The sequence below is a fragment of the Sphaerodactylus townsendi genome, linkage group LG04 (assembly GCF_021028975.2).
Source record: "Sphaerodactylus townsendi isolate TG3544 linkage group LG04, MPM_Stown_v2.3, whole genome shotgun sequence".
Lineage (NCBI taxonomy): Eukaryota > Metazoa > Chordata > Lepidosauria > Squamata > Sphaerodactylidae > Sphaerodactylus > Sphaerodactylus townsendi.
The window spans coordinates 109,791,009-109,803,495 of record NC_059428.1 but is presented as its reverse complement, the minus strand read 5'-3'; the positions used below and the strand labels follow the sequence as shown (position 1 = coordinate 109,803,495).

The window sequence follows — 12,487 nt, the reverse complement described above, 5'->3', positions numbered from 1 at the left end:
GGTTTGTGTCTGGGCTTCTGCCTACATAATGTGGCCCATCACTTTACGGTGGCATGTAGATTTTCTGAACCATGGCTTCCACCCTTGGTTGAGGTGAAATCTTGATTAGTATTAAGCAAGTTCAATAAATAACCCTTAACCCAGTTAGACATTCTAGGGAGGGAGATGTTTGACCTTGTGGCTGTCTTACATCTGCATTGTCCCTTCATTATTAAACTTGAACATAGTAATTATATCAGCTCATCAACATCTGAAGAGACTACTTGGTTTTAGCTGGAGTTGGTGAGAGGTGGCTTGCCTTGGCCATGTGGCTGACTATGGAGAGGACTCTCAGTGTTGAAGAAGGTACTGGTATATGTGGAATGAATTGAAGATAAGGTGAGATATGGTGAAAGGGTGTACTGTCAGAAAGACAGGAGCAGCTCTGTACACTATTAGCATGTGAAGGTTACACACAAAGTGGTACATTTTCAAGTACACATGCAAGGATAAACAAAGGAGATGTAATGGGAAGCAGAGGTTGTAATCCAGAAGTTGTCCCCTGGATAGAAGGAAGGTTTTGCTCAAAGGAAAAATTCAGTGTTTAGCATGATGAAAGTATGAAAAGGAGATGCTTCTTCCGGAGGTCTGTTGCCTTTCAGCAATATCTGGTACAGAGCTGGTGAAAAATCAGTACCGTATATACTCATGTATAAGTCGAATTTTTCAGCACATTTTTAATGCTGAAAAAGCTCCCCTCGACTTATATGCGGGTCATTAAATTTTTTTGTGTTTTTACTTTGCCAGCCAGCAGGGGGCGCAGTTTTTATGCTAGCGACACCAAATTTTCAGGGTACCCCCAGAAGACGCTCCTGATGATACCAGCCAAGTTTGATAAAGTTTGGTTCATGGGGTCCAAAGTTATGGACCCCCAAAGGAGGTGCCCCCATTCCCCATTGTTTTCAATGGGAGCTATTAGTAGATGGGGCTACCTTTTTGAGGGTCACCTGGCTTTCCAGACCCTCTGAAGCAAACTTCATAAACTTCTAACAGTCTCATCAGGAGAATCACTTTATGACTTCCAACCAGGTTTAGTGAGAAGTTTAGGTCAGGGGATCCAAAGTTATTGATCCCCAAAGGGTGCACCATCCCCCATTGTTTACAATGGGAAGCTAATAGTAGATTTTCCATTTCCTGATAATATCCCTCTTAAAATCTAGAAGTTGGATTACATTTAGGACATTCAAAGGAATGATGATGAGGAATCCAGTTTTGAAGGATTTTAACTTTTGTGTTTTAGCTTGGTTGCTTTTGGATTGAACTACGTTTTTTGTACTTTTTTAAAGTTATTTGATGATACCATATTGTTTTTGTTGACCCTCTTTTCCACTTACAGAGCCAGTTTACTGTTTTTCTTTGAAATAAATATTCTCATTTGGGCTATTGATGGGTCATTTGGTGGGATTTTATTGGCAACGACTGACTGCGAACAGCCGCTGCATTTGTCCCTCGACTTATACGCGAGTCAATAAGTTTTCCCAGCTTTTTGTGGTAAAATTAGGTGCCTCGACTTATAGGCGGGTCGACTTATACGCGAGTATATACGGTACCTTTTAAAAAAAGGTGAGAGTTAACTTTCCAGCTTAATAATAAGTTATGTGATACTTGACAGAAATTTAACTTAATTAAACCTATGTGATAGATTTTATAGATTATTCCTTCATATAATCTGGCTAGATCAGTTGGAAAAAATTTATAAAGCTGACTGTGTATTTCTGTTATCACTATGAAAGGTGCAAAGATTTGGTGAGCTTCAGCAACTGATAGGCAGTTTTGTTTCTTCCTTTTGTAACAAGTTTATCAGGCATGGTTGGGGATCCTTCAGTTATTTGCTGTGCTGCCAGCTGTGATGAGTCAGTCAAAAGCTGTGGAAGGATTCCTTGGGTCATGATGTGTTTGCAGGCTCCAGAGTGACTCTGGCCTCTGGAGCCACCCATTTGATTTGATTAGTCAGGCAATTGATGGTTCGAGAGTCAACATTATAAAGTACCCTTTTTCTGAAGATTGATTTTACGTACCACTTCTCTTAATAAAACATTTTACAGTATATATATAATATATGCAAAACCATTCTAACTAATGGTTCCAAGTAAAGAATCAAGGAGATGTCCTACACCTGTGCACATTTAATTCTGGCAGGTTGCTGTATGATTTCAAATGAAATTCTGTCTCTGGTTTGCACTGAATTGCCCCTTTTGAGTCCGGAACAGTGTTTCTGGAATTCGACGGTGGGAATTCAACTGAGGGGATTTCAAGAAATATATCTGCTTGGGACAAAGCTCAGCACAGTGTGGCTCATTGGAATCATGACAGCTGAGACTTGCTTAGGGCGTGAGGGGGTGCTTGCCAATTTCAGTGATGGAGAAAACTCTGATCTATGCATTTTCCTTTGATATCTAGCATTGAACAGAATATTGTGCAGTGTGAAACGTGACTACATTCACTGTATTCTACATGTCCCATACTGACTAAGTCATGCATGGTTCACTGCTTGGTTGATGATTTCTGGGGGTCCATTTATTCAGCTGATGCAGGAGAAGGACTTATTTTTGTCTCAGTGAGGTATTGTACTTGGATGGTAAATCATTACACTTAGCACCTGCAGCCATTCCTGCTCTGACTTAGGAGGGGCTTTCTGAAATTGTGATGGTTGCTGTGGAGGGAACTAGGAAACCCTCCAGAAGGAAATCTTCTAAATAGATTTAACCAGCATTTTAAATCACAGTTACATCTGTACACAGAGCTACTGAGTTCATGAGAGTGTTTTGGCCTGCCCTTTCTTTTCTGAAATGTCATGCCTCTATAGTGGATAAAGAGAACTTTTCTCACTCTCCCAAAAAGCTAAAACTGGGGGGCACCCATTGAAGCTGATAGCCTGTACATAGGCGAACAAAGGGAAGTGCTTCTTCGTACTGAACAAGTAGTTTATGTGGAATGCACTGCCAGCGGATGTAGTGATAGCCATGAAGATAGATGGCTTTGAAAGGGATTTGGGCAGACTGGTAGAGGAGAGGTCCATAAATGGCTTCTAGCCATTGTGAGCAAAGGAGGACAAGCAAACCTCTGAATACTCAGAATACTAAGAGGCAACATCAGGAGAAAGTCTTGGTCTCTATGACCTGCTTGTTGTCCAGTGACTCATTTAGTCTAGCATCCTTTATTGTACTGTGGCTGACCACAGGACTAGACTGTGTAGGCCACTGGTCTGATCCATCAGGATACTTTTCATGTTCCTGGTGAGCCACAATAATGCTTTTATTTTGTCCTTGACCCACAATTGCTCTAGGCTCGCCAGCAGGTATCATTCATCTATTGATGCTTCGAATCAATTCTCAGTCAAACCTGAGGTTAGTGGTAAACGAAGAGAAATATGTCAATTCAGAACATTAAGGTTATCTTTTATATTTTTAAAAAGCAAACCGTCCGTTTGTGAGTCGTGCTCTAACTCCGAAACCACTGGACAGATTGCTTTCAAATTTTCACTCAATGTGCCTTTCCATTGCTGAGATTCAATACCTGAGCCAGGTAAAAGTCTTTTTCCTGGCACACCAGGCTATGAAGCTAATTGTGTTTAACTGTCACCCTTAGAATGTTCATGCAGCATGTCTGTGGCCTGAGGGGTTGGTATGCCCTTGCAGTGTTCATGCAGATGGTCAGAGATGAGCATTGAAAACTGTAAATAGGTAATACTGTTAGGTAATACGAGTGGAAGTGAAACACATACACACTTTGCCGTGTGAGACGTCAGGTGGGGTCCCCCCCCTCACACGCAGATAACTTTCACTCTCTGTGCCTCCCCTGCTACTACCACACACAAACACACATACTCCTCATACACATCCCAGCTTCCATCCTCACACACCTCACTCTGCCCTCCCTCACATCCAACCACCATCTCTACACCACACTTCCTCACCCATATTCGCCACAGCTTCTCTTTTACTAAAAGCTGCAGCTAGAGTTTTGCTGCTTTTTCTTCTAAGAAAATCCATGGGGTGGGGCCGAACCAACACTACTGCCTCTGCTTCTTTTGCACGTGGCCCTTTACGAACCCAGGGAGCTGGCCTCGATCTGAGCGCCTCACCACCCTGCCTCTGCTGCCTGACTGGGATAGCCTCCTTGCCCCAGTTCTGCCTTACCCAAGCCAGGACTGTGCCTGTCAACCAGCCTCATGGACAGCGAGATTTGCACTCTGGACAGTTCCGTTGTGGAATGGAAAGGGTTACCTTATACTAAAAAAACAAGACAGCACCATATTACAATGTGAATTGAAAAGGGAAAGAGGGATTCCATTTGACCACCCCAAAGGCTATGCTGCAGATCATTGGACCTTCATGGACATCTGTGTGGGTTGCAGACTGTGATGAGAAGAACAATTGCCACGCATGGCCGGGGCTCGCTAGTGTTCTATAAGGAAGGAATTTAGTGCTGGATTGGACAGTTTAAGCAAATGAATCTCCCACTCCACCCTGAGCAATTATATTGGCTGACAAATGCTTTCACAGAGAAATATTTGGAGGGAATGGTAAACTGATGATCTATGGTTCAGAAGCAGTGCTGTAGATGAAGACAGCCCATACCAAAAATGTGTTTAATGTCCCATTATTGCCACAGCAATGTGTGGCCGGGCCCCACTAGTTATTATCTAAAAGTAGTGTACACACGGTCTAGTCAAACACTGAGTACTTTTAAGCCCTGCTGACTCATATGGCCGAAATTCAAGCACTTGTAGAACTTTTCCATTGAAACCACTATGGTTTCAAATGCTTTGGTTGGACCATTGGCCATTTTAGCTTTTCAGTGTTGCAATAATAAGCGTACCTCATGTAACTTCAAAATAAGTAATGGAAACGTTTCATATTGTTTTAGAAATAATGAAGCATTTTATATGTTAAATCACTTTGTTTTCCAGTAGTTCATTAAAAAATTTAAATAGCAATGATTGAACATAGATAGTATTTTCCTGTTGTGAAATAATTTAGTAGTTCCAAAAATAGTGACTGATGCGTGAAAGAGTATATGTAACCATCCACTAGAATCAAATTTGTACTGGTAATAATACAGCTTGTTCTTGTTTATGGGAAAAATTATATTTAAGGTAGTTCTGTCCTCTGAGGGCTGGATCCAACTACAGGCTTTCAATCTTGGCAACAAGACTGTAGGGATCATTAACCTTTACCTCGTCTGAAGGTTGCTCCAGTTTAAATTCTCCCTTAACAGTCTACCCTGAAAGATGGGCTTGAAAATTCATTCACATTCATGGCACTGGACCAAACTAATTTCTGAGTAATCAGCAAAGGAAAGGACAGATTGTGAGAGCTTGCGTACTTTCCTTGTTCACCTTATTTTCTTGAATGCAGTGTCCACTGTGTTCAGAATTACCAGGGAGAAATATCAACCTGGGAAGAGTCTTGTGGGTGCATATGCTCTTCTTCTGGCACTGCTAATTGCCCCTTAATACTCCGACAGAAATACCACATTCCACTCAGGTATTTAGGGAGATACCATGTTGCAACTAATGCCATCCTCTCTTCTAGTTAATCAGTTAATCAGGAGGACATGGGTGAAAGAGCCCACAAGTATTTCTGAGTTGACATTCCTTCCCAATAGTGTGCAAACTTCAGGCAACAAATTTGGAATTGCAAGGGGAGAGAAATAACCAGCCTGTGTCATGGAAAGCAAGACAAAACATTGCTTTATTGGTCAGAAGCCAAAAAAAAACCCCACATACCCTGAACTGGTCTCCTAACAAAAATAAAACTTTACTGTGATAACATATATAATAATGTATTGAGTAAGAATGTAAGTAAAATTATGTCAAAATGTTCAGAATAGTTTCCTAGTGGGTCATACAAGAGAAAAATAAAACCATATCAGTGGACAGGAGAGTACAAAAAAAGAATATGGTGTAGGGCTGAAAATGTGTTTAGCTCTTCTAGATCCCTACACTTTCCCCAATTTGCTTCATCAGGGACATTCTATAGCAATTTCTCTCACCTAGAAAAATTGACTGATGGTTCACAAAGAAGTAGAAGTTTGAGAGTCTGTTGCCAAATTGGTTTGAACTCGTAAGTGGTGAAATGGCAGTTGGTTTTGCTTACCTTTATGTAGAAGGTTTTCTGGTTCAATGGTTAGTTCCATATTAGAAGTTTTCTGTTGCAATGACAATCTGAATAGGTATGGGTGACAGAGGAGATTATGTGCTAGGAAAACATCAAGCACGTAAGCTTCCAAAAAATATTCATTTTCTCTGTTTTATCTTGCATAACCTCCATGCCTTACCTGCTAATTTCTTATCATTGCTTTTTACACAATTCACATATCACAAAAAAATAACACTGAAAGAGCACTGCAGAAAAAAATTGGGTGTTACTTTGTGTTGGAAGTCTGCAATGGAACCTGTTATTTCATTTTCCCATATAATCTAAATTTGATATTACTTACCCTTAACCTGCCAATTGTTTAGATGTGTGCAAAATCTATATTCCTGTATTTCATTGCCTCACTTGAACAACAAGGGTATCAGCCACCTGTTTTGTATATAAGTACTGGATATATTCATTCTAAAGGACAGGACTCAACCAGCTCCGTGCACAAAGAGGAAGTGTATTTCTCCATGTAGTGGAAAGAGGCTGCCGAGGTTTTGCTGTCCGGCTTCAGTCTGTTTTGCCAGGCTAAGTCCCACAGAAGTGGCCAATTGGCCGTGCTGGCAGGGGCTGGTGGGATTTGTAGTCCATGAACATCTGGAGAGCCACAGGTTGCAGACCCCTGGGTTAGAAGGTGGTAGAACTCTCTGACACCCATCCAACATGGATTTACTGAAGTATGTTGCATACTGTGTGACCTGAAGCCAGCAGGATGTAGTAGTTAAGAGTAGTGGACTGTAATATGAAGAACTGGTTTTGATTCCCCGCTCTTACACATGAAGCCTTCTGGGTGAGCTTGGGCCAGTCACAGTTCTCTCAGAATTCTGTCAGTCCCACCTATTTCACAAGGAGCCTGTTGTGAGAAGGGATAGGAAAGGCAATCGTAAGCTGCTTTGAGACTTCTTAAAGGCACAGAAAAGTGGGGTATAAAAACCAGTTCTTTTTCTGAAGTGGTATAAATGAAACAATATGAAATGTCAAGTTTCCAACTTTTAGAATGGTTTTTTAAACGTAATGTTGGATATTTTCTCCATTTGTTTAATGTTAATTTCACCCCTCAAAAATAAGGTTATGAGGTGACTAATCTTAACATCTAAATAAAACTTAGCGCCAGTGCAACAGTAAGGGACAGTGCATCTGGACATATGCTTGGTGTTTTTCCTGCATCAGCAAATATCACAGAATGCCCCAACGTGTTTAAGATTTCTGAGGATTGATTCAGACACCTATTTTTAATAACCAGTTCTAACATATTCCTGTAAATGCTGTTTGCAAAATAGAACAATTTTGGCAGTTCTTACTCTTCTAATATTTGTAATATCAGGAAGTTGTTTCTAATATCCAAAAGTGTGTATAGTACATATATTTCCTGGTTTTAAAAACTAGTGTTTTTCCCCATTTTTGGAATGCAAAAGACTGCACTAAACCTGCAGCAAGTTACCAACATTGGACTTTGAAAAAGCACGTCACTTTTCGTATTTCGCAATGTGGCTGAAAGCATATTTCTAAAAAAAATCATGCTAACTGTAGCACTCATTTTTCATGTGTGGATGTCGTTTTTCAATGTGATTGAAATATATAGCATTACCATGCTTTCCAAAGTTTTCTGACCCTACCCAATTCCGATTTTTTTCCAATTGAGAATAGGTGGCTGACTGTCCTCAACCTTTTTCCTCACTTAAAAAAATCTTCACAAAGTGGCAGACTGTCTTTCATAAAACAAATGTGGCCCTCATGGGCCTGGTGTTCTCATTCAGACAGGAGAATGGAAATTGCCTTGCACAAAAATGTGATAAGCTCTATGGAAGTATTTTATTTTCAGCGAATGGCATGACACACTACATCTTTTAGAGCTTTCAGTGTAAGCTTTTTGCACTCAGCAGAATTTTCAATGATGAAAATCATTGACTAAGTGGATTTAATTTTAAGAATCTTTTTTTGGGGAAATGAATATTATTACAAAGATACAAGAAAAAGTGCACTTTAAAATTTCTTCTGCTGATGTCTTAATATTCCAATGAGCGTTTGATATTTGTCTGTCTTAAACTTTGCGTAGAATATCTTTAATGCTAGCCAAGGAGTCAGGGATTTGGACTTATTTTCCTGGACTTCCAAACCTTTTCTCCCTCAGGTGAGTTTTTGACTGCCAGGATCCATCTCTTGTACACCAGTATTTTTCAGCATGCGGTGTGTGTGACAGGTGTACATTTCAGTCAGCAGTTTTCAAACTTTCTGTGGTCAGGAAACATTTTCTAAGTTGATTTCCCTGCTGTTGAACTTCTTTGTGATGCAGGAGATGTCACAGCATGTTGTAGGGTGCAAATAGTTGGCTAGGATGCCAGCTGTTTATACTCTTCGATTTCACCATTTCCGTGAATTAACTTAGGGGCAAAAACAGCTGCGGCGAAAATCACAGATCTCCAATAGTGTGTAAAAAAGTGAATGGCTACTACAACCTGTGATCAGGAACTGATCTGCACAAAAGAATGGAAAGACAGTTTCATCCCAAGTCTTCTTGGTTTTAGCATTCCGAGTCAGGTGTCCTGTGCTGCTGATTAGCTGTTTACAAAGAAAAGAAGTATCCTTTCATGTCTTTTCCCCCTTACCACCAATAACAAGGACAGGAAGGCCAGCTTTGAATAGCCAACAGGGTTTGAAGGGGTAATCCTTCCCCAGCCATCCTGATCCAAATGCACATGCGAATTTATCTTTTAAAGGCAGGGATCTGTGATCTTTGTCATGCCTGGTTTGGTCCTAAGAACACATTTTGGAACGTACCAAACATTTACGTGCAGCTGCACAGTACAGGGGAACTTTGGTAGGGATGGAGAACTTTGGTAGGGATAGGGAGCTGACCATTGTTCCTGATCTTTTCGTAGAAGACTGCCCAGTAAGCTTATGAAGAGCTTCAGGGATCCCCAGAATTTGATTCAAAACACTCAATCAGACATCCAAAGCGACTGGCTTGATTTGGCAACGATATCTGTTTACACACTCGTCGTTAAAATATTGTAGGAATAATGTTCGACTCTGCATTTTTAAGATGACTTTGATATGAAATCTTTCCACCTGTCATGTTTGTATGTTGTGTCTCCCTTCCATTGTGATGTTCTCTTGCATGAATAATGCTTTTACGAGATCATAGTTTATGTGTACCCTTTTGTGTAATGGTGATGTGGAGAACTGTTTGTGTGATGTTCGAGGTCTTCATGCTGCAACTTGTACCTTTTGTTGTATAAACATCCATACTTTGTGTTTAGCAGTAGTTCATTGAGTTCTGATATTGAAGTTAAAGGGCCTATGTGTTTTCCCCAAGTCTGTACAATCAAACGTGTATTCCAGTTCTGTTCCCAGAACTTAATCTTGCAGAGGCCTGGCTTGGATCAGGACCATGAAACTCAAGATGAGAGTGCTTCAGTTTTCTCCACATACGCCATTTTCTTGAAATGGCCCCATGGGGTTCTGTGTGCCACACTGAGAAAACTTTTAGTGCACATGGAGCTGCAGGGGGGCACATACTAGCACCGTACCCCTGGCAATTTCAAAGAGAAGACCCCCCCCCTCTCCTGTTGAACTACTCTCCTAACCTGGAATAAGCCCACATGCCTGGGATTAAGCATAGAACTGGCAATACACTTTTGATCATGTAGACCCAGGGTGGACCTGAGCAAATACATTATATGGATTTCAAACTTGCAATCGAATAAATGTTCTGACCAATTTTTCCAGGGTTAGACTTTAGTTGTTGCAGATTTAATTAAGAGGCGGGGCTTAGCTAAAAAATGCAAAGGCATTATTAACGGGATTTTTATTTATTTATTTTTTGTTTTAAAATTTTCAGGAGTCTAGATCTAATGCAGATGACTTTTTCAAAGACCTAAACTCACACTGCCCTCAGGAAGCGGTAATGCAGGAGTCATCAGATATGCCGTTCCTTCGTGGTGGGCCTGGAGTGTATAAGGTAGTGAAGACTGGCCCCTCAGGTCACAACGTCAGAAGCTGTCCCAACCTTAGAGGTATCCCAATTGGAATGTTAGTTCTGGGAAACAAAGTCAAGGCAGTGGGCGAGGTATGGATCCTTGTAGCTTCAGTTATTGTCTTCATAGATACTGGGTTTAATAATCATAAGAAAAGCAGCTGTGCTGCGCAAGGTTTGCTTTTCCATCCTGGGTTGCTAAATGTTAACTCTTCAAAGGTTGGTTTTATGTTGTAAATATTCAAATCCCTTTTTGTCTTGGTTGTTATATTTCATTAACTGGTGTTAACTTTTCTCATGACCTGTGTTTCTGGAATATTGTTGGTTCATCAGAGAATGGTCTCCTGTGTTTAATTGTGTGTTTCATAATTTCCTAATTGAATTATTTCTAGGGATGCAACAGCACTCAAGGGTGACCTTATTTTCTTGGAATTGATTTGGCTGTTTCCTCTAGTGATCAGGCTTTGCTGCTGTGATTCTGTGGGCTTGAGGATGTAGTGTGTCATGCTATTTTTTCTTTCGTCCAAACAGCATAAGGGGACAAAATAGCAACTTTGTGAATGTTGAATGGATAGTGCCACTACGTTCCTTTTTCAGTAGGCTTCCAAAAATCCAACCCTTGCATACTACTGGGTAGCAAATACTGCATGTTAATTGGGAGTTCTGTGTGATCTAAAGAACTGAATGTTCTTTTTTCTCTGAATATAATCCAATAAAGCATGCTAAGAAATACTGCTGATCTTAAATGTACCAGAAATGCAAATGATTCTCTTTCTGTCTTGATTCTTTAGAGCTTAACTGGAAGAATGCCTGTTTGCTTTTGTTAGTGGGAAAGGGACTGGGAAGCATATTGCTGCATCTCGTTGATGGATGCTTTGAAAAGTAACTTAAATGTGCTTTCTTGTGTGTATATACCAGGTGACTAATTCTGAAGGGACGTGGGTGCAGATGGATAAGAACAGCATGGTTGAGTTCTGTGAAAGTGATGAAGGTGAAGCATGGTCCTTAGCAAGAGACAGAGGAGGAAACCAATATCTCCGGCACGAAGATGGCAAGTTTTGATACTTTTTACAAAGCTGTCTATTCTTAGTGCTTGTAAACAAGGCATGCAAACACCATCCAGCTACATGTGAGCAATCTTAACAATTCATGGTATTTGGAGGGGGGGGGGGGGACACATGGTACAGTAGCCTTGCTTGAATCTAAGCAGAACTGGCTCTGGCAAGTGCCTGAACAGAAGACCACCTTGAAATCTAATGAACCCTGCATATAAAAGCAATAAATAAAAGAAAATCGTTTTCTTTAAGCATAAGCATAATCATTTTATTGTCATTGTCCACGCACAACGAAATTTACAGCTGTAGTCAAGCATGGTTATAGATCAGGGTTCCCCAGTGGGAACTACAGGTGCCCACCTGTACTTTTCATGGTACCTTCCAGGTATGGTTAGAAGGTGAAAGAGGCCAGGTGTAGTTTTTGCCCAGTAAAGGGGATAGTCAGGCCAGATATCTGAAAAATTAAGACAGATACTGATAGATACTAGCTCAATATGTATATTTTGTGTGTATACACGAAAATATTTTATACAATATGTTCATTTTTAAAAGCTTCCTGTTCTTTTGTCATGTTACTAATCTCCACAAAAACTGATTCCCAAAACTTTACTGCCGGAGGGCAAGAGCACCACATATAAATGTACCCAATTCCCCACAACTTCTCCAACAATTTTTATTCCCAGCCTTCATGATACAATAAATCCTAACTGGGGTATAATACCATTTTTGAAGTACCTTTAACCCATACTCTTGTACACTCCTCGAAACTGACTTGAATAGAACTTTCTATGCGATCTCCCTCTTACAAGATCTGCTAAGGAAAAGGAAGAGGGAAACGGTCTTCAGGGAAAATTTGAAGCAGCAAAGGGCTGACAGGGAAGCAGATTGAAATGAACTGTCTCTTTCTGAGAATTTTCTCAGCTCAGCTCAGCTCAGAATATGACACTGCTTCAAATCGAGGGGATTTCCCCTATCACTTCTGATTTGAAATACAGAAAAAATTAAGTGTTAAACTTGTAATTTTTAAAATAAATAGGGGGAGTACATAAATTATAACAATGTAGAATCCTATGATGCCCTTCCTGAAAGAAGAATTTTCTCCTCTGGATAAAGATCTCATGTAGTGAAAGGACATCATAAGATCAGTCCCAATTAATTTGTTTCTAAGTTATCAGAATACAGGAACTTACATCTTTAAACAATAAGCAATTTAAAATACCAAGTGTCTCATTATTCTAGTCTAACATAATAAACCAACATGATAAAACATT

At 40.3% G+C, this 12,487-nt stretch overlaps 1 protein-coding gene across 15 annotated transcripts in view; it reads left to right on the top strand.

Annotated features, from left to right (window-relative positions):
• The window catches only part of MYCBP2 (MYC binding protein 2), a 187,214-nt gene that overhangs the window by 120,230 nt on the left and 54,497 nt on the right, over positions 1 to 12,487 (top strand). For 10 of the 15 annotated variants that reach the window (XM_048493684.1, XM_048493683.1, XM_048493685.1 and 7 more), the window contains 3 exons: positions 8,242 to 8,316; positions 10,027 to 10,254; positions 11,080 to 11,212. In XM_048493684.1, the coding sequence (XP_048349641.1) occupies positions 8,242 to 8,316; positions 10,027 to 10,254; positions 11,080 to 11,212 (436 nt within the window). The remainder of the gene's footprint in view (positions 1 to 8,241; positions 8,317 to 10,026; positions 10,255 to 11,079; positions 11,213 to 12,487) is intronic. The other 5 variants (XM_048493694.1, XM_048493686.1, XM_048493695.1 and 2 more) reach the window with 2 other exon arrangements.